General features: G+C 42.1%; 1 protein-coding gene across 3 annotated transcripts in view; it reads left to right on the forward strand.

Moving 5' to 3' along the window:
• Positions 1-26,366, forward strand: part of DMXL1 (Dmx like 1) — a 155,269-nt gene that overhangs the window by 97,357 nt on the left and 31,546 nt on the right. For 2 of the 3 annotated variants that reach the window (XM_050945532.1, XM_050945534.1), the window contains 6 exons: positions 7,312-7,388; positions 7,567-7,694; positions 8,612-8,860; positions 9,303-9,416; positions 22,152-22,330; positions 26,177-26,304. In XM_050945532.1, coding sequence (XP_050801489.1) covers positions 7,312-7,388; positions 7,567-7,694; positions 8,612-8,860; positions 9,303-9,416; positions 22,152-22,330; positions 26,177-26,304 — 875 coding nt within the window. The remainder of the gene's footprint in view (positions 1-7,311; positions 7,389-7,566; positions 7,695-8,611; positions 8,861-9,302; positions 9,417-22,151; positions 22,331-26,176; positions 26,305-26,366) is intronic. The other variant, XM_050945533.1, reaches the window with a different exon arrangement.

Here is a 26,366-nt window from a genome sequence, read left to right on the forward strand (position 1 = left end):
TGCTCCATTCCCACGGCTTCAAACCATGCTCATTAGGCAACAGGCCAATGCCTGTTAGTGATCCCCATGACACATCTCTGAAGTGCTTGGGGGAATCCCATAGAAAGGACAAGTGCAGAATCTGTAAGAACTTTTGCCCTAGAACCCAAAAGTTGTGGCCTGAGGGCCCTTCTCATGGAGGCTGTGCTTTGTCCTGTGTCAGAGCCCTCCCACTCAGATCCTACACCAATCACTTCAGCATTGGTGTGGAGCGCACCGCCAGCACCGGGCTCTGCCCGGCACTGTTCCCCCTCACTGGTGCTGAAGAAGCAGCACAAAAAGAAAAGCTCCCCAGCACTGGAAAGGAAAGGGGCCTTGAGCAAAGGACCCATGTCAGGTAATGTGCCTGCCCCGGGGTTTCACGGGGGTACCACTGAGATCTGACCCCCTAGGTCAGCCAGGGATCCATCTCCTACTCCCAGGCATAGCAGGGACCCCAGCTTCTCCTATGGCCCTCATAGCCGCCAGGGCCACATCAGGCAAAGGAACAAACAGGCCAGCCAGGTGCTGGACCCAGCTAAGGCTCCAATGCCTAAGGGCAAGCTGATCATAGGGCAGGGGAGCACCCTTGGTTCCCAGACCACAGGCATAGATCCCTGTCTCCATGGCCTAGAACCCTGGCACAGTATTCCCATCTCCGGCCAGAAGGCCCAGGTCCCTTATGCTGCGCTCTTCCCCTATGACACATGGGACACCGGATTCAAGGCCCCGGTCCCCTTACTACCAATACCGACAAGCTTTCCGTCAAAGATAGCCACAGCACAAGTCACCCTCACCCAGATGGTCTCCCAGATGTCGGTCCCCACTGGGACAGGATCGCTCCCAGTCACGGGATTGGTCTCCGCCCCCCGTACTGCTCATCGGGCAGGCACTGATCCTCACCCTCATCTCGCCAGTTGCTGACCAGGGTCAGTTGGCAAACTCAGACCTCGAGGGCTCCACCCTGGTCACTGTAAGGGCAATGGTTGAACTCAGACCAGGAGTTCAGCCCTTCACCAAAGAGGGGTGTTTTGCTACCAACCCATGAAGCTGGCACGGTGCCTGCAGCGACGGCATGGCAGGAGAGACAGTGCCCTGCTCAATGGCCATTCTATAACCTGTGGTGGGGTTCCTGTAATGCCGGTCCTGTATTCCCATCAGTCTTCCCTGGCAGCCTTGGACAAACTGTCCCTGGCACTATCCGCACCAGGTTCGAAATACAGTACCAAATCCGACATATAGGCAGTGCATTGGACTCCAGCTCCTAAGAAGCAGTCCCTGGAGAAGGAAGGAGATCCTGCCCCTCCTCCGGCAGTGCACTTGTTGTCATCTCCAGGCAAAGCGGTGGCGAGTTCTTTCCAAATGGGTGGCACCCCCTCTCCCCCCACCCCCAACAACTTCCAGGAGCACCAGGCCATCCTTAAGAGGGTGGCTACCAACTTGAACTTACAAGTTGAGGAGGATGTGGAGGAATCTGATGACCTCTTTAATGTATATCCTCCTCCACCCTGGCCTGGGTCATGCTGCTCGTCCACTCAGGGGTCCTTAAGATTGCTAAATCACTGTGGCATATCCCCTCTTCAATACCAACTACTTCTAAGAAGGTGGAAAAGAAGTACTACGTCCCTGCAAAAGGGTTCAAATATTTGTACACACACCCTCCAGCGGTGTCACTGGTCATGTCTGCTGTTAATGAAAGGGAGAGGCACGGCCAATCAGTGGCATGCCGAAAAACAAAAATGCCAAGAGACTGGACTTATTTGGCAGAAAGATTTATTCAACAGCCAGCCTGCAATTTTGAGTATCTAACCATGAGGCTCTGTTAGGCTGGTACAATTTTAACCTGTGGAACTTCCTTGGCAAATTCAAGGAGGCCCTCCCACAGGACTGAGCCCAAGAGTTCACCGGTTTGGTGGACGAAGGCACAGCGGTGACAAGGAGGACCCTTCAGATGGCCTGGGATGCAACTGACTCAACAGCCAAGGTGGTCACCTCTGCGGTGGCCTTGAGGCACAGCTCCTGGTTGCAGTCCTCTGGGTTATCCCAGGAGATGCAGGCCACTATACATGATCTCCCATTTTAGGGGACAGGGCTCTTCTCCAAGCTCACGGACTCGAGACTCTGTGGCATTAAAGATTCCCATGCCATTCTCCGCTCCTTGGGCCTCCATATTCTTTAGCAGGCCAGGAATCCATTCCACCCTCTGCTTCCTCCACCTCTGCATTCTAGGTCCTGGGGGACTCCCTGGCTGGACACCTACTGGAAAAAGGATAGAGACAAGGGGTCTTCCCATTAATCTGCTCACCCTGGCCCTTCCAGACACCAAGGAGGCCAGAAGCCATCATTTTGAGGGTGCACTTGAGGATGACATCCCAGTCACCTCATAGGATCCACCATTCCACTCTTTCCCCTTCGGGTCAGCCTGATCTTGGCTGACCTCAGACTGTTGGGTGCTCAAAGTAATATCCTCAGGTTACACTCTGCTTTGTTATACACCTTCCCCCCACTGCTGTTAATTCACAGATCCCTCATGAAGATCAAGCAGGACAGGGCGAAGGTGATCCTCATAGTACTGGCTTGGCCATGCCAGCACTAGTTCAGCACGCTGCTGGATCTCTCAGTGGCTGCTCTGTTACAGCTACTGCTCAGTCTGGACCTGCTGTCACAAAACCATGGCAATCTTCTGCATCTGAACTGGTGCCGCTGCACCTGGTGGCTTGGCTGCTGCATGATTAAATGCAGAGGTATAGGAATGCTTGGCCAGTGTCCAGAGGGTCCTGTTTGGCAGCAGAAAGTCCTCCACTAGAGCAACCTGCCTGGCCAAATGGAAGTTGGATCTCAGATAAAGGCATTTGGCTCGAGTAGGCCTCGATGCAGATAATCTTGTACTGCCCGCATTCACTGTTGCTACGATCGGGCACAGGTGCCACCTCAGGCAATTTGTGACAGCCCACTCAACCAGGGCGCAAGCCTCTTCGCAGCTTTCCTAGCCCATGTGCGTATCCAGGACATCTGTAGGGCGGCCACCTGATAGTCTGGCCACACATTCATGTGCCATTATGCACTTACCCAGCAGGCCCAGGACGATGCTGGCTTTGGTAGAGCAGCACTGCACGCCGCTAAACGGTGAACTCCAAGCGCATCTCCGTTGAAACTTCCTGTGAGTCACCTAGAATGGAGTCGACATGAGCAAGCACTCAAAGAAGAAAAACGGTTTCCTACCTTTTGTAACGGTTGTTTTTTGAGATGTGTTGCTTATGTCCACTTCATTACCCACCCTCCTACCCCTCTATCGGAGTTGCCAGCAAGATAGAACTGAGGGAGCATAGGGCTGGCAGTGCTTATATATCAGTGCATAGGCGCAGCACTCAAGGGGGCGTCACAGCCGACCATACCAAGACCGCTAAGGCAAAAATCTCTGACTATGCACGTGGGCGCGCACACCTGGAATGGACTGGACATGGGCAACACATCTCAAAGAACATCTATGACATGAAGCAGTGTATCTTTATGCAATGATAAAATATTTCCCAGAAAACATTTTCTTTTTCTTTACAAGATTCCCTCCTTAGTTGCTTTTGAGTGAGAACTAAATTTAATACTTTCCAGGATATTGGGCAGTGATTATCTAAGAAGCTTATGAGTGTTAAGCACCAACTCCCATTTACTTTAAATGGGAAGTAGGCACTTAAACCTCCTGGGCACTTTGAAAAATCCCAGCCTCATATCTTAAAATTCTTATCCTGTGGGATAATGTTCAAGATGTTTATATGAAGGATAGTATTTGTGTAACTTAATTAACTGATGGTTTTATCAAACAATAAATTAAAAGGAAACCCTTTGTCTTCCCCTATCTCTATAATTTACTTTGAGACAGAATATAAAATATGTGTTTACTAGGACAACAAATGAGCCTGTTCAATGCAATTCATAATAAACTGTGTGTATGTGGCTTAGAACTGCAGCAAAGATCAGTCCAAAAAACCTAAATGTCACTACAGTTCTTTATTCAAGAGCTCCAGTCTGAGGCAACTGTCGAGGCAGCATACTAACAAGCTTGATTGTAATTCTTTCTAGCTGATTGTGCAATATGCTTAATTGTAAACTGCTTTCCAAGCTGGTTCTTCTTAAAACTTGGTTATGTGTTTACATACATGATTTTATAGAATCTACATTGTGAAGTACCATAAATATTAGAAACTGAAACTACTCTTGGCTAATAATGCATTTGGCAATGCAGTGTTCTTGCTTTTTTTTATTTAGAACCAGGGCTGCCCAGAGGAGGGGGCAAGTAAGGCAATTTGCCCCAGGCGCTGCAGGGGCCTCCAGGAGAGTTTTTTTCGGCTCCTAGAGCGGGGTCCTTAACTCGCTCCGGAGGCCCCGGAAAACTCTTACGGGGCCTGGGTCCCCGGAGCTTTTTCCACTCCGGGTCTTCAGCGGCGGGAGGTCCTTCTGCTCCAGGACAGAAGGATCCCCCGCCGCCGAATTACTGCCAAAGCGGGACCCACGGCCGAAGTGCAGCCCGTCTTCGGTGATAATTCGGTGGCGGGGGGTCCTTCCGTTCCGGGACCCGCCGCCGAAGGGCCCCTGTCATAAACAGATAGCTAAGGGTTAATATCTCTTACACCCGGAAAGAAGTAACCTGAAACAAGACTTTTTCAAATCTGGGTGAAGGGAAGTCTGTGTATGAGTCCTTTGTTCTTTGTCTTGAGTCTGTCTCTCTCTTGGCTATAAGAGGATTTCTGTTTCCTGCCTTTCTAATCTCCTGTTTCCCAGTTGTAAGTATAAAAAGATAAGTTTGTTTTTTTGTATTTACCTGTGTGTAGCTGCTGAAATGTTTTGAATTGTATTCTTTTTAAATAAGGCTGTTTATTCATATTTTTTTTAAGCAATTGACCCTGTATTTGTCACCTTAATACAGAAAGACCATTTTTATGTATTTTTCTTTCTTTTTACATAAAGCTTTCTTTTAAGACCTGTTGAAGTTTTTCTTTAGTGGGGAACTCCAGGGAATTGAGTCTGTGCTCACCAGGGAACTGATGGGAGGAAGAAGTCAGGGGGAAAATCTGTGTGTGTTAGATTTACTAGCCTGACTTTGCATTCCCTCTGGGTGAAGAGGAAAGTACTTCTGTTTCCAGGACTGGAAATACGGAGGGTGGAATTCCTCTGTTTAGATTCACGGAGCTTGCTTCTGTATATCTCTCCAGGAACACCTGGAGGGGGGAAGGAAAAAGGGTTATTTCCCTTTGTTGTGAGACTCAAGGGATTTGGGTCTTGGGGTCCCCAGGGAAGGTTTTTTGGGGGGGACCAGAGTGCCCCAAAACCCTCTAATTTTTTGGGTGGTGGCAGCTTTACCAGGTCCAAGCTGGTAACTAAGCTTGGAGGTTTTCATGTCAACCCCATTAGGTTATGACATGAAAACCTCCAAGCTTAGTTACCAGCTTGGACCTGGTAAAGCTGCCACCACCCAAAAAATTAGAGGGTTTTGGGGCACTCTGGTCCCCCCCAAAAAACCTTCCCTGGGGACCCCAAGACCCAAATCCCTTGAGTCTCACAACAAAGGGAAATAACCCTTTTTCCTTCCCCCCTCCAGGTGTTCCTGGAGAGATATACAGAAGCAAGCTCCGTGAATCTGAACAGAGGAATTCCACCCTCCCTATTTCCAGTCCTGGAAACAGAAGTACTTTCCTCTTCACCCAGAGGGAATGCAAAGTCAGGCTAGTAAATCTAACACACACAGATTTCCCCCTGACTTCTTCCTCCCACCAGTTCCCTGGTGAGCACAGACTCAATTCCCTGGAGTTCCCCACTAAAAAAAAACAACTCAACAGGTCTTAAAAGAAAGCTTTATGTAAAAAGAAAGAAAAATACATAAAAATGGTCTTTCTGTATTAAGGTGACAAATACAGGGTCAATTGCTTAAAAGAAATATGAATAAACAGCCTTATTTAAAAAGAATACAATTCAAAACATTTCAGCAACTACACACAGGTAAATACAAAAAAACAAACTTTTATCTTTTTATACTTACAACTGGGAAACAGGAGATTAGAAAGGCAGGAAACAGAAATCCTCTTATAGCCGAAAGAGAGACAGACTCAAGACGAAGAACAAAGGACTCACACACAGACTTCCCTTCACCCAGATTTGAAAGTCTTGTTTCAGGTTACTTCTTTCCAGGTGTAAGAGACATTAACCCTTAGCTATCTGTTTATGACAGCCCCGAAAACCCGCGGTGTGGACCCCCCGCTGCCGAATTACTGCAGAAGACCCGGCTGCACTTCAGCAGCGAGTCCCGCCTCGGCGGCAATTCGGCGGCGGGAGGACCCCGCCGCAGGTCTTCAGGGCACTTTGGCGCCGGGTCCCGGAGCGGAAGGACCCTCCGCTGCTGAATTACCGCCGAAGTGGGGGCCCCGTGCCGCCGAAGACCTCAGGTTCCTGGAATCCTCTTGGCGGCCCTGTTTAGAACTCAGTTCTACAAACACTTCAACGTATGTATAACTTGCTCATCTGTAAAAAGAACAAGAGTACTTGTGGCACCTTAGAGACTAACAAATTTATTTGAGCATAAGCTTTCGTGGGTTACCGCCCACTTCATGTCATGCATCTGATGAAGTGGTCTGTAGCCCACAAAAGCTTATGCTCAAATAAATTTGTTAGTCTCTAAGGTGCCAGAAGTACTCTTGTTCTTTTTTGCGGATACAGACTAACACTACTCTGAAACTTGCTCATCTGTGTAGCTCCATTGCTTTCAAACCTTGTGTTTTCAGGATTGGACTTTCTCTCTGATTCACTGTGGGTACCCCTAGTCAGTATTGTGAATTAGCAAAATTCAGTTCTAATGGCATAGCTAAATTGCTTTCTGAACTGTTAGAAATATATCACCTGTTTCTGTTTAAATGTATTATATTAAAAGTTGCTGCCAGATATAACTTAATTATTGGTCACTTTCTTGGCATAGAAGGTGACATAAATGCAGTATCAGAGACTTCCATTTGGGACTAGGCATACAGTTTTTGTCACATTCTTGGTGGCTTTGTCCTGCTGAAGTATTTTAATGAATGAGAGTTTTACATATCAGGGAGTAGCCATGTTAGTCTGTATCCACAAAAACGAGTCCAGTGGCACGTTAAAGACTAACAGATTTATTTGGGCATAAGCTTTCTTGGGTAAAAAACCCACTTTTTCAGATGCATGGGTTCAGACTCCTTGTTATTTTTGAGAATTCTACAGTAATATATACAAATGTTCAATTTGTACTGTAATCTGTACTGTAAATACTTTGTCTTCCAGATACATGTAATGCATACTTTAGCAGCATCACTCTCTGCCTGCATCTACCAGTGCCTTTGTGGTGGCCACAGCTACAGGTAAAGAACTATGGAACACAGCCAGGGCACTATCTCAGTATACTAACAGTTTAATATATAGACAGTGCACCTAAAAACTGCCTATGTAGATCTGTCATATTGGGAGTATTGTGCATTAGCCAAATGTAAACAAATTGCAGTGTTTACATAAACATAGCTTGCTGTTTCTTTTCCACAGTTCATTACAAGCAAACCAGTTCACCGGAACAGTATATCAGACACTGCTGCTTACCCAGCGACATACTCTAAGAACTACAAGCTTAGATGAAACTGTAACTCCCAATACATCTCCAGCTCAATGGCCAGGTACCTAGTAGTGAATTCCGCCCCTCCCCCACCCCCAATCCCCTTTTACTTGCAGATATTTAACTACAGTTTGAGCTTTTAAACAAATACTAGGAAATTGTTAAATATTTTGGCATATCAGATAACATATTGCATACTAATCACTTGTTTTTTTAACAGATTAAACAGTCTTCAACATTGAAATTAAGATATAAACTGAATTATATATTGCTTTCTTGCACTAAACATTGTACATGTCTATAAGAATATATATTTACATTATAGGTGAAGCTGATAGCCTCACTTGAAGATGAGACTGCTCAACAGTTCCTATTATAAGACCTTATTTTCAGTTGCTTTTAACTTAGCCAAACTTCAACCATTCAGGCTGAAACTTGCCATGCCGGATGTCCTTCTCATACTGATTTTTTTGGAGGGGGGGGAGATAGTTATAATTTAGGAATTTCCTAAAAATATTCCATAGCTAACCCTTCACTGAATGAGGTAGGGAAGGGTCTTTTTGGGGGGAAGGGAGGAGGGAAGCATGCAATTATGTAACTATAGATTTTAACATACTGTACAAGAGGGCTGAATAAAGGTTGCATGGGCAACCTGAATTCTGTCATTTCATAACTTTTGAATGCTTGACTTGAAAGTTGTAAAGTTCTTTTAACGTAGCTTTTTGCTTATGTTTGAGTAGATTATTGGACTACTGATTAATGACATGTTCAATACACAAACCTGTACAAGGGTACTAAAATGCAAAAGCTAAGTAAATTTTATTTCCTTCTGGAGTCTTTTAATATAGGTAACTTTCATTATTCTTTAATGTCTACGTTTTGTCCTCCAAATAAATAAAGGATTCATACATTTGATTATATCATGCATCTTTGATTATAAACCAGACAGTATTTACCTCTATTATTTTTATATTTTAGGAATAACAGCTCTGATACGTCTTTTGAATTCAGCTGGTGAGGAAGCCCAGCCAGGACTCTCAGTTTTACTTTGTGAAATTCTAACAGCAGTCTATCTTAGTCTCTTCATTCATGGTCTAGCAACTCATTCCAGCAGTGAATTGTATAGAATTATGGCCCATCCTTTTAACGACAAAATGTGGTCTGCTGTCTTTGGTGGAGGAGCTCATATTCCTAGCAGAGGACAGATGCAACAGACAACAAAAGCTGGTTAGCTTACACTTCTTTTCTTTTTATTTACCTCTTTCAGGTTTTTTTTAAATATTTCTGGAAAAAACTTCTTGATTACCCCACAAAATAGCTTGTGTTGAGTAGAAATTCATTGTGTACCTTACTCTAGTTCATATGCAAAGCAATGTATTCTAAAGACAATACAGTAAATTGCTCTAACACTTAATGGAGCAGTTGTTTTGTAGAATAGAATACGAGAGGGAAGTGAATGGTAATGAAATGCACTTCTGTGAATTTTTAATCCTATAAAAACAGATTTAGAGTTAATCTTCTATACTACTACGTCAGTTATGCCAGAGTGTAGAATATAGAATATTAAAAATGGTCCTTGCAGAGCTCAACTTTTGACTCTCTCCTGACACAATAGCCATATCTGTGTTCCTTTACTGCAAGTACAGTGTATGTTTTTTCTCTTTGGCAGGTAGGCACTTCTCTATGCCTAGCCCACACCAGGTAGTAGTGTTCTCTATGGAATGCGTGGGGTTTTCCAAATCCCTTACTGCCATCAGTACTCATAGTCCTACCAAACATGCAGGCAAGATATTACCTTTAGTATTTAGGTCTCTAAAACCAGTTTGCATATATAGAAATATAAAATCAGTAAAGAAAAATTTCTGATCGCAAGCCATGAGCTTGAATTTAAAAACTGATAAATTTTTTTGGTTTAATCCGCAGTTGGATTACACTTCAAAAAAATTGACATTTGTAGCATTTTTGCTATGCTTGAACTGTTTTTAAATACAAAAATAACAAATTGCTCAGCCCATGGTTTGGCATCATCAGAAGTGTTTCAAATCTTTGTTTATGGAGGCTGCTTGTTTTGCATCAACTGGATATATAGGTTATGATGAGTGTGGATTTCTAAGTGTTCATCCAAGACACCAAATATGATATTTTCTCACTTTTTGGTATACTTAAAATATTTTAATAACTATAGAGAATCCTTTAGACTAGCAAACAAATAATGAACATTGTAAATACATGAATTCTAAATTGTCCTGATATCGATTGATTTTTTTTTAAAATACATTTTTCTTTAGTGCAAATCGTTAGTTTATTGATACAGAGCTTAAGATAATTGTAAACTTGATATTCATGTAAATACCTTGATAGAGAGAGCTTTATAAATGTAAATATACATATTTTAGTGACTTACTATTGCAAAGGCTCTTGTCTAGTGATTTGGAAAAGTTATATTGCAGAAGTTATGAGGTTAAAAGTGTAGCACTTGGAGGGGAAGGCATTTTGATTAAGTCTTGTTTAACTCCAGTGACTGACTGACATTTTGGAGAAAGCACGTTGAGCCTAACATACTGTCACTTAGGACTAAGATGTGAGAGGACAGTTACTCTGAAATCCTGAAAAAGTCTTCAACAAAGTAGATGCTCCTGATTCTCATAAGTTGCAAAAACGAAAAATCCAGAAACTGTTCTGAAAAAAGGCATTTCTTGTACATAGTGATAATACAAAAAAAGGCACAAGTCCAGTTTCTAAAAATCCTTTGCAGATGACTGAAATACAACATGTTTTTAAATAAGTTGTATGTAGGGGAAGAAGAAAACAAAGAAATCAAGCACAAAGTACTGCTAAAATGGGGGGGAGCCAAAAGGGAGATTTAGGGGGAAGCAATGTCTGAGTGGTGAATACTAGCTATCTCCATCATCTGACCTCTCTCTGGCATCCAGTGACATGTTAGTCAGACCACTTTATCCAGTCACCACTGACTCCCATTCAGCTTTCCTTCTGCATTGTTCGGTAACTTTCAAGTATATTGTCCAATAATTATGCCCATCTTTTTCTTCTCATCACTTCCCTTTTTACATTTTATGTTAAGCTTTCACTCACAGATTACAATTAAAGACTGTTTCTAGTATAAAAAAAAAAACTTTTCAGGTATGCATATAAACTTTGTAATGGCATACTAGTTCAACAAATGAAACACCTGGGTTATTTTTCTGAAAGTGTTTTTTGAGAACCCTGTCAACATTTTCCTTCCCACTAACTAAGGATGTCAAAAGACAGTTTCTTATCTCATGGGGAGAGTTGCGGTAATGGGCGAACTCATTCTTTAAGGTTAGATGTGTCCACATGAGCATCACTCGTAATCAAACTTTAAGCTTCATCTTGGTTCCTCTATGTCGTCCAGAGTTCATAAAGAAATCAGACTTCCAAAAAGCCCTCGTGCTCCTCTGAGAAATGTGGAGTATGCATTTTTCCTTTGATATTTGTTCAAATGTTTGTCTGACTTTGAGCATTTGTCTGAATGTGGATACTGAGGCTCCCCATAACTTGAGTTCAATATTTTCCATGTCCAAAACATGTATTTTTATGGAATATACTTAAGCTGATGTGGGAAAAAAATTTTCAAGTGTTCTTTAAGATCTCAGAGCTAGTGACAGAAATAAATGTGTAGTTTTAAATATCAGTTACATTTTAAAACACATTTTAAAGTTTATTTTGTTCATTTTCCAAGAATAATAGTTCGAACTTCAGATTGCCTTGAAATAGTTTACACCCCAAGCACATAAAGCAGCATCCTCACACTACTTTAGGTGTTTTGAGTATCACTTCTCACAAAGGAAATAGACTCCTTAATTCCATTAAGTAAAGATAGAACATATTTTTCAAATATTATTATTTTCTGAGATGCATTTAATGGAAGTTTACATATCTTGGCATGTTTCCCTCCCCTGGGAATTATTGTTTTGTGTATATAAAGCATTAGTCTTTCAGTTATCCTTCACGATAAAAGGGTAGGTGAAAAAATATGATACATTTCCAGGACCATTTGGAGAGCTTCAGTCTAGTTTCCTGAATAATTTCTGATTGAATTATATGCAACTTACATAGAGAAATAATAATTTCTCCATAATAAAATTTCTGCAGAATAATTTTGATACTTGCTTTTGTTTTATAACAGTTAGAAATCCATACTTCATTTTATGTGCTCAGTTGCTATAGAATACTACTGTAACTGAAAAACAAAGAATTTTCTCAGAAATCAAGCCTTTTGTCAGAATGATTTTTAACATTAATTCAAATAGTCATTTTGGACTTCAAATAAGTAAAATTGCTTGTTGCAACTAATTTGTCTCCACAAACTAAGGAATGATAATGAAAATTTTGCTGTTTGCTGTCAACATGATACAATTTGGATTGAACATTGAGTGCTAGTGAAATCCTGAGTAGCTTGAAATATGCTTGGTTCATAATTCCTTCTTTTTATTAAACAATTTTAAAACATTTTAAAGACAGTTCTGTGATCCCAGATACCTGTCCATCTTGTCTTGTAGATTAAATGGAGCCACTTCACTGTTGTTGATCAGGGTTTACTTTTGCCATCAGTTCTCAAATGTTGTGACGTGCTAGAAAATGAACTAACAAACTTCAAAACCAGAAAACATTTTGAACATTAAAATGATTCCTTTAGTTTATCACTGAACCACAAAACATTGTTCTCAGAAAACTTTTCAAGAAACTGTTTGTTTGGCAAGTTAAGGGGTTGGAAAGGAATGTGAGTACCTCCTTTGCCAGTCTATAAGGAAAATGAAAAAAGTCGTCATCCTTTGTTGTAAAAGCAGCAAAGAATCCTGTGGCACCTTACAGACTAACAGACGTTTTGGAGCATGAGCTTTCGTGGGTGAATACCCACTTCCTCAGATGCATGCATCTGAGGAAGTGGGTATTCACCCACGAAAGCTCATGCTCCAAAACGTCTGTTAGTCTATAAGGTGCCACAGGATTCTTTGCTGCTTTTACAGATCCAGACTAACACGGCTACCCTCTGATACTTGACATCCTTTGTTGTGACTCTGTCTCCACAACCGCAAGACTTCAGAGAACCGGGTCCCTGACCAAGCCGTTGCAACTCTGTGAGGAGTCCACACTGTAATGCCAGATTTGCCATCCCTTCAGACCTAATGCATGTATATGAAGCAAGTGCCCATGTGCACCAGCAGTACCGAAACCACCATCATGAAACACTATCCAAATTTCTCATAAATTATTTTAATTGAACCTGTGGTTCACCCCCATCCCCAAGTCTAAAGTGTTTAAGATCCTAGTATCTAAAGCTCCCAGACCACTTTAAATACTGGGATTTTTAGCAACTTTCATTTTTTTGAGACCAACCATATTGGTGGAGTTGGGTGGGAGGAGAGTGGAAGAATAGAGAAGAGTAGGAACTAAATGGGGAGGCATGTCTGCCAGTAACTGAAGTCAGTTACCAGAACTTGGCGAGTACTGCATAAATGACCTGTAGTACCACAAGGCTGGGTTGGAGATAGACTACTCAAGGTTTGACCATTAGAGAAAACCCACGTTGATTGTCTACACAGTGTTAGTAAAACTAATCCTCATAATAAGATGAACATTATGTATGTGTATGGCTCCCAGCTTCCTCCTTGAGGTGAATTTGAGATTTCATAAGGATCAGTCTATTCATTTTTCCTCATGTTTCCTCTTCTAAGTCCCTCAAGCACTTCTTGGACATTGTGGCCATTATGTACTACGTGCACAGAAACCAAGAGTTTTGGCAGTCTGACTTCCTCTTTCTGCTTTTGGATGGGGAGAGGGTGGGGAAAGACATCTTCTGTCATACTCAAGTGGCTATGTACTTCATGTAAATATACTTTGCAGAAGGACTGTGAGTGGTGGGGACAAGAGGCTGCCCTCTGAAAGTCATACCTTATTCTGTCAGTCTCTGTGTCTTGGGCAGATGAGTTGTCTTCTGGATAGCAAACTGATAATCAATGAACATTTTTTCTATTTATTATGGGACTGATGACACTACATACCAGACAGTGTCCTCTAAATTCCCATGTAAATTATTCCCACTCTTGTTTGTGCTGGGTGTTGCCAGGCATAGTCCAGATTCCTGATAGGGGTGGGGTGGAGAAGAACTCTGTGGAAGCAGCTGAGGGAAGGACAATTTTGGTTTTAATTTGTAAATTCACTTTTTACAAAAAAGATAACCAGTCTAAGGGTCCCTACCAGGTGCTGTTAAATTTTATAGTCTTCTTGATTGTTTTGAGGGAATGGAGTCTTTGGCTAAAAAGCAGACTCTAGCAAGAAAGGGAAGTACTACAGGAAGTTGCTTAGTGGCAGATAGGGAATGGGACTTCTTGAGTCAGAAAAAAGAGGAACAAAGGTCCAAATCAGCTGTTTGAGACAAGAAATCCTTCTTTTTTCAAGAAATAGTAGTAATTTTTGACGGTTGGTGTTCAGCCAGACAAAAGTATTCTGAGTCACCATTGATTTTTACACTGGGCAGCATGTTGCCAAACTGGAAACAGTCCCTATACCAATTCATGGTACTCCATTGTTACATTTTAGTGTAACTTCTGTACTGTAATCTAAAGTAGGACATCTGGATTCACAGACTGTTTTGTTTTTGTTTTTTTTAAATCTGCTTCCTATTTTAAATTTGCTTTTAAAAAAATACTGTAGTTTTTTTTACCTCCTTAAGAGTGCCATTTGCTAACTTGTCTCAGTGTTGTAAATTTAATTTATTGGGAATGAAGATGCATTTTCTCACATTCTGAGTATAGTAAAATTAAGTTCAAACCCACAATCTCAAATGTCTTTTAAATTGACATACTTTGGCCTGTAGCTATCTATACACGCTAAATTTGAGTTCACTATTAAAAGTTGCTCCTAAATGATATGTAATCAAGAGAGAGAAGGTGGATGATGTATTATCTTTTATTGGACCAACTTCTGTTGGTGAGAGAGACAAGCTTTCATAGCCTACCACATAAATGATTTTTTAAAAAAAATCCTTATGAACTCAAAGGATTATCAAATGATTGTTTGAGAATGTACAAAAATAGGTCACACATGGTGTATGTCTCAAGTCACCTATATTTAGTTAAAAATCATTCTAAATTCAGCTCTCTAAAGTATCAGATGAGTGACCAAGGGCTAGCTGGCAAAGTGCTAGAGAATGATTGAGGAAAATGCCACCACAGATTATCAGAAATAGCAACTGATAATACAGCAATTTCTTTTTTAAATACTTCTTAAAAAAAACTTACAAATTGATATTTATTTCTGTATCATCAAACAGTTTTCTTTTTCTGCTTCATTTAAACATTGGAGTAAGTTTCATTTTTTGTGCTGAAGCTAAAATTACATATTTAATGATGCACGTGCATGCTCTTTGAGTTGGCTGATAATCTTTAAACAACAAAATAGGAAACGTGTTACAGCATATATATTTGCATCCTTAATGCAGGTAAGTGAATTCTAAATAGCATCCGTACGGGGAAATATGTTTCTACTTAGCCACACTGTTCTATTGTAGCAATGTGGTGACAGAATATGCACAGTTCAAAAGTAGCTATCTTAGGTTCAACATGAAGTCTAGTCATCTGCTTGTAGTAGATCCTGGGTTAAGCATGCATTACAGTTTAGTTTGTAAAGCATTTCATAAGAGAAACAACCCTTTCCTGTTTTCACATGATCATTAGATTCTGATGGTTTTCAGTGGGAACGTTCCATGCTTTGTTTTTTGCCTGAAGGTAAATTTCCTTTTTTGGAAGTGGGAGTAAAAAAATCCCTTCAGCCACTTTGAATTTTGTAAGAGTTAAAAATTGTTCTCCTTTTTAAAAAAACAAAACTAAACCACTGTTAAGACAGGACTGTAGGAGAAAGTAGCTTAAGCTTGAAACTTGCGACAGATAGTACTCCTTGGAGGGCTTAGTGCCTTTTGATTGGCTTGGAAAACATCTAGTTTTCATTACCCAGTGTTACGAACATTTGAAAATGTAGAATAAAATTAAATCAAAATGCATAATAGAAAATTCCTTGTCCTTAAATGAGCTCTGCTCATAATTATAAACATTTTTTCTTCAAGTGATTGCATATGTCCTTTGTACTAGGTGTATGTGTGTCTCATGCACTGGTGCCAGAGTTTTCCCTAGTGGTTCCCATACAGGCAGTTATACCTGCGCCCTCATGTCCCTTGTACCTCGAGCCAGGTGTTCAAAGGATGAGGGCCCTGCCCATTCTTCAGTTTCTTCTTACCGTCGGTGGCCGGAACTTGCTGTTGGCTCATTTCCTCTGAGAACTTGCCATTTATAGCTGTTAGATTGTGATACTCATTTTGGATCCTTTGGGCCTCCTTTTCGTCTTGTCTTTTCTGTATAGTTTAATCTGATTGTTAGTGAACATTGGGCTCTGCCTGGTACTGGGGGAGCCTGTGCCAGGGCCCCTGGCATCAAGTCCTGCTCCAGGTGTCAAAAGTTCATGCCCGTGAGCATCCCTCACTCTCTATTTTAAATGCTTGTGAAAAGGTCACATAGGAGACGAGTGAACAACTTGCCAGAGTTTCAAAACTAGAACTAGAAAGCAGAAAGAAAAACACCTCAGGTCCATCCTCATAGAGGCCACTACTCACCTGGCATTGCTACTGCTTCAGTTGACTATAGGGAGTGCTCCCTTCGCCTTAACTGGATAAAGAGACAAGAGGTGATAACCTTGCCAGGACATTCCTCAAAGAAGTACAGGTGCCTCCAAAGCCGAAGAGGGGGATGTCTTCCATGTTGTCATAGTCCTCTGTGTGGGACTCCTCAGCTGCAGAGGCTAGCCACTCTGGTACTGAAGACAGAGTGCACCCTTAGGCCTGCCATTCCACAGGGCTCCATCCTAGTGACTCGGTCAAGCCAGAACGTTTGACTCGGCTTTCCATTCCGGGACTGTTGAGGCCAACTACTTCCTTGGTGCTGACGCTGGAGCTGTCCACTTATGCAGCGCAAAGGCCTATTTCAGTACTGACCTCTCTGGAGGCATATGTAGCTGTAAAAGATCTGCTAAGGCTCTCAGTACCACCCTTGCCAATTACTCAGACTGACAGTACCTGTCCAAGCCTGTTGCATGTTGTGTCTGTGGTGGTATCCATGTTGCATCTGGTTTGGCAGCTGGGATTTCAGGTCTAGGCAATCTAGATCTTGGCTCAGACACCAATGGTAACAGTTCTCTCTCAATGCACAGTAACAATAGCTCAGAAGCCCCTGATGTTGTAGTCCCATATGACAGGCCTGGCATAGATCACATTCTTGATATCCTGCGACGACATCTGGTACTGCTTCCCGCTGGCCTTCAGAGTATTTATACTCTTCCTCAGAATTTGAAGTGGAAACCCACTTCAGAAATTGATTGCATCCTGAGGCATCGTTCCTGCTGTCGTAGAAGTCATTCTGATAAGTGGATCGAAGGAATTGACTACCTGGTCTAGGCACAGTTGGTCTCCGATACCATACCAGCCCCATCATTGACCCTACTGGTTATCATGGTGGGATATCTACAGTGTCTCATCTCCATTGGTCCTTGAGAGGGGAAATACTAAAGAGTTGTTACCTGGCAAACACTACATCATGGAAACATATTGCCGAGGGGGAAAGTTTCTTCACGCAGTACTGACAGACCACCTACTGTTCCTACAGAGCTCCTGGGGTTCTGAGGATTGGGGCCACCTATTGCCTGCTTTGGAAAGACCTTCTACACTGGCAGTTCAAGACCAGCTTCAAGAAGGTTCAAACCTGCTTCCTCTGAACACCTTATCTTCATCACTGTATGAGACACTGGCACCAGCAGCATCTTCTCCAGTAATACATGATTTTTAGTCCTATCAGGAGCTTCTGAAAAGCTGTCTCTGGGATCTCAGAGTTTGAGGAGGAGAATTCCCACAAACTCAGACATTTTACACCCTGCTACAACAGGGAAAGTTGCTCTCCCTGTAAATGAGGCAGTCATGCAACTTAGTAAAGCTTTATGACAAATCCCGTCATCTTTTGCGTTCCATGCATTTTGCCACCAGTACAAGTACCAAGTTTCATCACAAGACTATGAATGCTTTTATCAACACTGCACACCAAGCTTCCTGGTAGCAGTGACAATTAATAAACTACACTGCAAAGGCAGAGCAAAAGCAACACCAAGAAAGGGACACAAACTTGGATCTCTTTTTTTTGAGTTACAGCTGCTTATAGAGAATTATCAGGTCCTCTTGGACCATTATTATTATTCCAGTTGGAATGCCATACCAAAATCCTTGACAAGTTACCAGATATTTCCGAGGGTGATTTCCAGTCTCTCCTAGTGGAAGGTTGTCTGGTAGCACTGGCTCCTTTGCAGGCCTCCCTGGATGTGATGAACTCAGCTGCTGCAGTTTGGGCAATGGCAGTAACCATTGTAGTGTTTGTCAAGGCTCCGGTCCCCAGAAATTCCTGTTCAAGTACAACAGACCATTGAAGACCTGACTTTCGAAGTCTGTACCTTTTTATCTCCTTGAACAAGAGCACTAATATATTAAGACTCTAGGGCAGTGTTGAAATTCCTAGGTCTGTACATGCTAGCCCCCAAGATAATCAAGTTTCAGCTTGTGTTTCTACCATGGCAGTAGAAAGACTGATGGGTACAGGCAAAAGCACAAACAGCAAAGGAGAAGGCCCCAGCTATCCACCTGGAGTGCTTCTGCTAAGAAGCCCCACACCTCAGAACGGTCCATTGGACTCCTCCTCTGGTCAATATATCAGATCTTAGTGAAAATCTTCCCCTTTTTGGAAACAAGTTATCTTATTTCCATGTGTGGCAATATATCACCTGAGAAAAGTGGCTGCTAAGCACGGGGGAATCAGGATGTACCCTATAGTTCCTGTCTTCACTTATCAGGGAACCATCTCCCATGTCTGTAATAGAGTGGGAAGTGCAGAATCTACATTCCTTGGGAGCCATAGAAGAAGTGCCTGCTCAGTACTGGTATGGGATTCTACTTCTGCTGCCTCCTAATACCTAGAGCAAGAAGGTAGTCTGAGGCCCATTTTGGATCTTTGGAATTTAAACAAGTACATAGAGAAGCTATAGTACTATATGATTTCTTTTGCAACTATTATCTCTTTGCTAGACCCAGAAGACCCTCAGCTCAGTGGCTGCATATTTCCATGTGGCAGTCCACCCGACCACAGGAAATTTCTACGGTCTGTGGGAGGAGGAGACCACTTTGAGTTCATACCCTTCAGCCTGTCTTCTACCCAAAGGGTTTTTACCAGATGCATGGCAGTGGTAGCAGCCTGCCTCCACCACAGATGTCTGTACTGGGACGATTGGCTGGTCTGGGATCACTCCTGTCAACAGGTAGAGAGAAGTGTTAATCGAACACTCTATTTATTTTCTTGCTCTTAGCCTTGAAAGTGAACAAAGAGAAATCTATCCTCAAAACTCATGAAGAGAATAAAATTTATTGGGGCAGTCCTGGGTTCGATTCTAGAGAAGACTCTTCTGCCAATACCAAGTCTTGTAGCTTTACAAGACACTTGTGTGTCCTCCAAGGGCCATGCTTGACCTCAGCGATGAATTGCTGCAGGTGCCTGGGGCATATGGCAAGTACATGTATATGACCTCTTCCTTCATCATGCCTGGCTACATATCAGAGGATTACAGAGGCTCAGGTTAATGTATCGCCCTCAGATACATCCCTTGGACACACTAGGATGCATTCCAGACAAGGTTCTACCATCCCTAGATTGGTGGATGAACCAAGGCAATGTCTGTAGGGGTGCCTTGTTCTCCCAATCTCTTCTCTGTATGACTTTGGTAACGGATACTTTAGCCATTGGGTGGGGAGTGCATCTGGGAGACCTGCATGCTCAGGGTTTGTGGTCCACTCAGGAGGCCAGGCTGCACATAAACATTTCAGAGTTTGGGCATCGCCAGAGTATGCCACCATTTTCTACTTCATATGTACAGGGCAGAGCACCACCATAGTGGTGTTACACTTCAGCAATCGGGGTGGGTGCCAAATTGAACAGTCTGTGCCAGGAGGCAATCAGGCTTTGGAACATCTGCGTACAGAAATTCTCTGTCTCCTAGCATCACACCTACCATGGGTTCAGAATGGATTAGTAGACTCCCTGAACAGGTCATTCCTCTTGGATTATGAATGGTCTCTCAACATGACTGTACTAAAGTCAGTATTTCAAATAGGAGTACTTAATTGCAACCAGTCAGAACAGGGAATGTCCCATCTCTGTTCAAGAGTAGATCACAGCTCCGGGTTCATATCAGATACATTTCTCTTCCCAGGGACAAGGACTTGCTTTTTGCTTTCTCTCCAGTGCTGCTGATTTCCAAGTCATTGTCAAGTTGAAGCCAGAATGAGGCAGAACAACAGTTGTAGGCTGGGCAAGGTAGTCTTCTCAGACATGCTCACATTGTCCATCAATCAAATCTTACCTGTTTTTAGTCAAAGACCTTACATCCCGGAGTCACAGGCAGGTATTGCATCTGAACCTTCAGTCACTACACCTCACAGCCCGGTTCCTCTGTGAGTAAACCCAGGAGGGCACTCTGTTTCGAGGCAGTCCAGAATGTCCTACATAATAATAGAAAACACATCCACAAGGGCTACTTAACTTAATAAGTGGAAACATGTCTCTGGGAGTGTCATACGCAGTCTACAAGTCAAATATTTTTGACTACTTGTTACCGCTTAGTTTGACATCACTTCAGCAACAAGAGTAAGGAAGCTACATGCTCTAATGACAGATCCTCGGTATGCTTTCCTTAACAAGGACAATATACAGCATAGGCCATAGCCTAAACAAAAGTAGTATCTGATTTCCACCTCAGCCAATCAAAATATATTTACCAGTCTTTCCAAAGCCATGAACTCTGGATATACACTGAGCACTCGTCCTTTATCTGGAATGAGCAAAACCTTTTTGGGTCCCTACTCAGCTGTCCATCTCCTTTTGTGGAATGAAAGACATCCTGCAACAGAACAACTGTCATCCGCTGTATTGTCATGTGCTACAGGGCAGTGTGACACCAGAAAAACTGTGTTCACTTTCAGCTGAAGCATACTCAGCCTCTGTGGCGTTTGTGGGAAATACTCCTGTTGTGGACATCTGTAGAGTGGTAATGTGGTCTTCAGTCCACACCTTTGCTAGACATTATGCAATTACTACCACATTGAGAGAAGATGCAAATGTGGGGAAAGCAGTTCTGCTGTCCCTCTTCTGGTGAGACTCCTAGCTCCCCACCTCCATTGCAAACTGCTTAGAAGTCAGCCAACATAATGGATACGTGCAACCAGTTGAAGAAAAAATGGTTATTCACCTTTTTATAACTGTTTTTCCTGGAAATATGTTGCATATGTCCATTACACAACCCACCCTCCTGCCTCAATGCATCAGTCTATTTCCTGAGTCCAGTTCAAAGGAACTGAAAGGTGAGTGAGGTGGCTCCACCATTATACCCTCTGTTCAAAGCACAAGTAATACCAGAGAGCAGGTGTGGCTGCTGCTGGGGTACCATTATGCAAAACTATTTGGCATTGTACACGAGACATGCACGCACATCTAGTCTAATGAGCACGTGCAACACATCTCAATAAACAATTATAAGAAGGTGAGAAACTGTTTTCTTTCATCTGGGTTCTCTTATTCTTCTGATGGTTTCCTCTTTCCTTTGTTGCACAGAAGGAATGGTCAGACCTGTCAGAGTATGGCCATAGCTCCTCATCTCCAGAAAAACTCCTGTTTAGCTGCAATCGGTGATTTTCAGATCTGCCGTAGCTGTATTTAGAACATTAAATTTGTCCTGCTTTAGCTCTAGAATCTTTCCTATTGGACATGATTTTTAAACTACTTAATTATTTGGAGCACCTTTGTGAGTTTTGAGAGATGGTTTGCTCTGTTAGCACCCTCTCTTTTCCAAACATCTATTGAGGCTAAAACCCATAGCCTATAAAAATTTGGTCAGCTAGTGTCTATTTAGCCTACATGTGTGCAGCTAACTAAAGACATCAATGAATAATATTGCCTTTGCTGACTGGTGCTTGTTAGTTGTGCAACTGTGAACACTCCCCAAATAAGTGTTCGATGCAACATTAAAGTTGCATGGTTAAGCACTTGTATCAGAAGAATTCTAAAGCTGTAACACTGTCATCTTTTATGCATACATTTTGATGATCTCTGACTATGAAATTAAAGATATTAACCTAATAAATAGTAACTTATTTATTGAAGGATTCAATTAACTAGAGATTTTTTTAAGCTTGAAGACTAGTGGTTTTCCCCTTTAACACAGAACACTATATGAAAACTCGGGAGGTTTGTTTCAAATGCTGTTTAAGTATTAATACAGTAAAATGAAATACTTTTTAAAGAGATGGTAAAAGAAAATCTTGAAAATTATATAATAGAGAGGTGTGTTTTATCCTTTTACCATGAATATTCATTTCTCCTTTTCATATTTTTTGTCTTTTTAGTTTCTTCTTCTGTAGACAATGGTAAGAAGCAACAAAAAAGTTTTACGCTTTCATCAAAAATCTCTCCGAAAGAAAGTTCACAGTCTGCTTCATCATCTTTGGTAGAGCAAGAATCTCCATCTTACAGGGAAAAGTTTATCCCTCCTGAGCTTAGTATCTGGGACTATTTCATAGCAAAGGTAATGTTTACAATTACAAAACTCATTGCTCCTTCTTGCATTAGTAATACTTTAAGCAGAAATTAGCTTTTCCTCATTTACAATTTGTTTATAGCATGATAAGGACCAGGATATCATACAGGAAGATCTGGATGACCTTGTAAACTGGAGTAATAGTAATAGGATGAATTTAATAGTGAAAAGGGCAAGGACATGGATTTAGGGATTAATAACAAGAATTATTGTTATAAGCTGGGGACGCATCAGTTGGAAGTAACAGAGGAGGAGATGGACCTCAGAGTATTGGCTGATCACAGGATGACTGAGCTGCCAATGTGATATGGCCGTGAAAAAAGCGAATGCCGTCTTGAGATGCATCAGGAGAGGTATTTCCAGTAGAGATAAGGCGGTTTTAATACCGTTATACAAGGCACCGGTGAGACCTCATCTGGAATACTGTGTGCAGTTCTGGTCTCCCATGTTTAAGAAGGATGAATTCAAACGAACAGGTACAGAAAAGGGCTACTAGGATGATCGGAGGAATGGAAGACCTGTCTTATGAAAGGAAACTCAAAGAGCTTGGCTTCTTTAGCCTAACCAAAAGATGGCTATGGGGAGATATGATTGCCCTCTATAAATATATCAGAGGAATAAATACCAGGGAGGGAGAGGAATTATTTAAGCTCAGTACCAATGTGGACACAAGAACAAATGGATATAAACTGACCATCAGGAAGTTTAGACTTGAAATTAGACGAAGGTTTCTAACCATCAGAGGAGTGAAGTTCTGGAATAGCTTTCCAAGAGTAGTAGTGGGGGCAAAAAACATCTGGCTTCAAGACTAAGCTTGGTAAGATTATGGAGGGAATGGTATAATAGGATAGCCCAATTTGGGCAATTAATTGGTCTTTGACTATTAGCCATAAATATGCCCAGTGGCTTGTGATGAGATGTGAGATGGGGTGGGATCTGAGTGACTACAGAGAATTCTTTCCTGGGTGTCTGGCTGGTGAGTCTTGCCCACATGCTTAGGGTTTAGCTGATCACCATATTTGGGGCCAGGAAGAAATTTTCCTCCAGGGCAGATTGGCAGAGGCCCTGGGGAGTTTTCGCCTTCCTCTGCAGCGTCGGGCATGGGTCACTTGCAGGAAGATTTTCTGCATCTTGAAGTCTTTAAACCATGATTTGAGGACTTAAATGGCTCAGACACAGGTTTGATAAGGAGTGGGTTGGTGAGATTCTGTGGCCTGCGTTGTGCAGGAGGTCAGATGAGATGATCATAATGGTCCCTTCTGACCTTAAAACTTATACAGAATCATAGACTTTATCTTCCTCTTATTCATAACATCCCAAGTAGTCATAAAACAATGCTTGCTGCAGCTTTTTGAAAAAATCTTGTTTGCAAAATGGTTACCTTGAATTGATTTGACTTCGTGAAGCATGAAGAGATTTGTTCTAAAATGTTGCTCATTGAGATTGCAGATGCATGGTCTGTCTGTCTGTCTGTTTTCTGGAAGTCGGGGGGGAATTAAAGGCTTAACTTCTGTTCTGAGATGAGATATTAAGCAAAGAGGCTTGTACGCTTAATAGAAATGAAAAACTGCCTGATGTGAACTCTGCAGTGCACAATTCAAAAAATAATTGCCAAAATTGGTATCAGTTCAATAGATGGGTTACACTTAGATGGTCTACTCAGGAAGACTCATAGTAAGAATGTGTTGTGAGACCTCACCAGCCAATGGGGGTTGAATTTAATGTAGATAAAGGAACCCTTATTTTCTCTCCAGATGGAAAATTGTAAAAATTCCTGTCAAACCCTCCTAATCAATGAAATATATGAAAGGCAGCATAACATGGGCAACGGAGGTGGAGTAGGGAGTTAGGAAGTCCTGAATTCTAATCCTGGTCTGGCAGACCAGTCATTTTGCCTGTTTCCTTATCACAAAGGTTGGAATAATAGTTACCTGTTTCAAAGGTGGGCTGAGCTAATGATGCTGTTTCTTCATCTGCTGTAGTTCTTAAAATCAGATCCTTTGTCTGTCTGAACAGCAAAAACTTTCTTACAGACTCTCCTCATTTTCAGCTTTGATTACTGTAACTTCTGCTTTCCTGGCACACTCATCACCCCCTTCTAGGCCATTAAAAACTGCCTAGATCAGTGATACTCAATTGAGGCTTTGGATCCACAAGTGGTTCTTTAATGTCTCCTGCAGCTTTTTGCATGATGTGAAAACACCGTGTGATTTAATTATTAACCAATCAGAATGCTGTTATGAGTTGTAGAATTCTTGTTCATTCATTTTTGTGTGTGTGTGTGTAATGTAATGTTACATAGGCTGTCAATTAACTGCCATAAATGCGTGCGATTAATGCACAACACAATTTAACATGTTAATTTTTTTAACACGCATTAATGGCAGCGGGGTAGCATTAGCTGCTCCACAGAACTTCCATCAGGTCAGGCACAGTAATGCAAGCTGCCACTGGGGGCAGGCAGAAAGAGAAGAGCCTACAGACAGATGTGTTACTCGTGAGGGCTCCAGTGGAGAAGTGGTTGGTGGTTTTTTAGTAAAAACAGGACGGCCAGAGGCTCATCCAAGCTGTGGACCCCCCACCCCTTGCAGGCTCGCTCCAGCCGCCCTCCCCATGCGTCCCGGGACTGGGGCTGACCAATGCCCCACCCCTGGCTGCCTGCATCTGTGGCTGAGCCCATGCCCCCCGAGCGCTCTACTGCCTGCACCAGGGTCTTTCCCCACAGCCTTGTGCCACCCACAGCTGGGGCTGGGGCTAACTCCCCCCCCACAAGCCCCGTGCTGCCTGGGGCTGACCCACACCTGGCTATATATGTGTGTATATAGAGAGAGAGTAAATGAAACAATGAATTCACGCTACTGTGGCTCTTTTGGATAATGTTGATTGATAATTTGGCTCCTGAACCACTGAGGTCTGTGTATCGCTGGCCTCAATCAACCTCTTAGCTTGCTGACATGACCACTTCAACCATTCTCTGAATGACTACACTGCTTTTCTGTCTCAGTCTCATAGAATTCAGTCTTCATCACCACCTTCCAGACCCTTCATAACTCTGACTGTCCTTACTTACTTGCCCTCATCTTTTACTACATCCACTCATTCCATGATGTATGATCTTATTCCAGAAACCTCTCTGTATCTTCTTCCATGTTGCTGTCTTGAATGCAATATGCATCATGGAATAACTGTAAGGCTGCTATCCTTTCTGCAAATTCCTCCTCAGAACTCACTTGTATTATGCCTGCAGGAAATCAGCCAGCTAATGGTAACTATGTTAAGAGATGGCTGGGAATAGTTGGTACTTCTATAAAAACGGCTTCAATTGATTTAAAACCATCAAGCTGTGAGAGTACTGCATCTAGTTTAAGTAACTGTAATCTTATTGCTCACCTCATCTACCCTCCATCATGCCACCTCCGCCAAACCCCTTCTCTCCTATTGTTCATTATCCTTGCATGTCATGTCTAGTGCTGAATCAGACTGCAAGATCTTTGAGGCAGAAATGCTCTTCTTGTCTTCGTCCGATACTAGCAAAGGGCTCCTGGTCCTGATTGGAGCTTTTAGGTATTACAGAAACGCAAGTAGTGAAAAATAATTAAGCTTTTGAAAATGTAAAGTATTTTATCTAAATAGAGTAACTTGTCTAGTTTTGAAGTCAGTTGTGCTGAAGTATGAGGTTCTTTAAAAACTGGTTTTCTCCATTAGGGTTGACGTTATTAGAATTAACGAATAACAACTTTATTTTAAATATTACCATACATGTTAACAGTATTTGAAACACAGTTTTGGCAGATAGTTTTGCTGAACTAAAATATTGTTTCTATGCTTTTTTAGCCTTTTCTTCCAACCTCACAAAGTAGAGTGGAATACGATTCAGAGGAGAGTCAGGGAAGTGATGATGAGGATGAGGATTTTACATCAGATTTACACCTTCAGGAGCACTCTAATTCAAATTCGTACAGGTATGAATCACTTAGATTCTCATACTTTTTCTGACACCATTGATAGTGCATTTCTGGGAACT

This window comes from Gopherus flavomarginatus, chromosome 3, assembly GCF_025201925.1.
Source record: "Gopherus flavomarginatus isolate rGopFla2 chromosome 3, rGopFla2.mat.asm, whole genome shotgun sequence".
NCBI lineage: Eukaryota > Metazoa > Chordata > Testudines > Testudinidae > Gopherus > Gopherus flavomarginatus.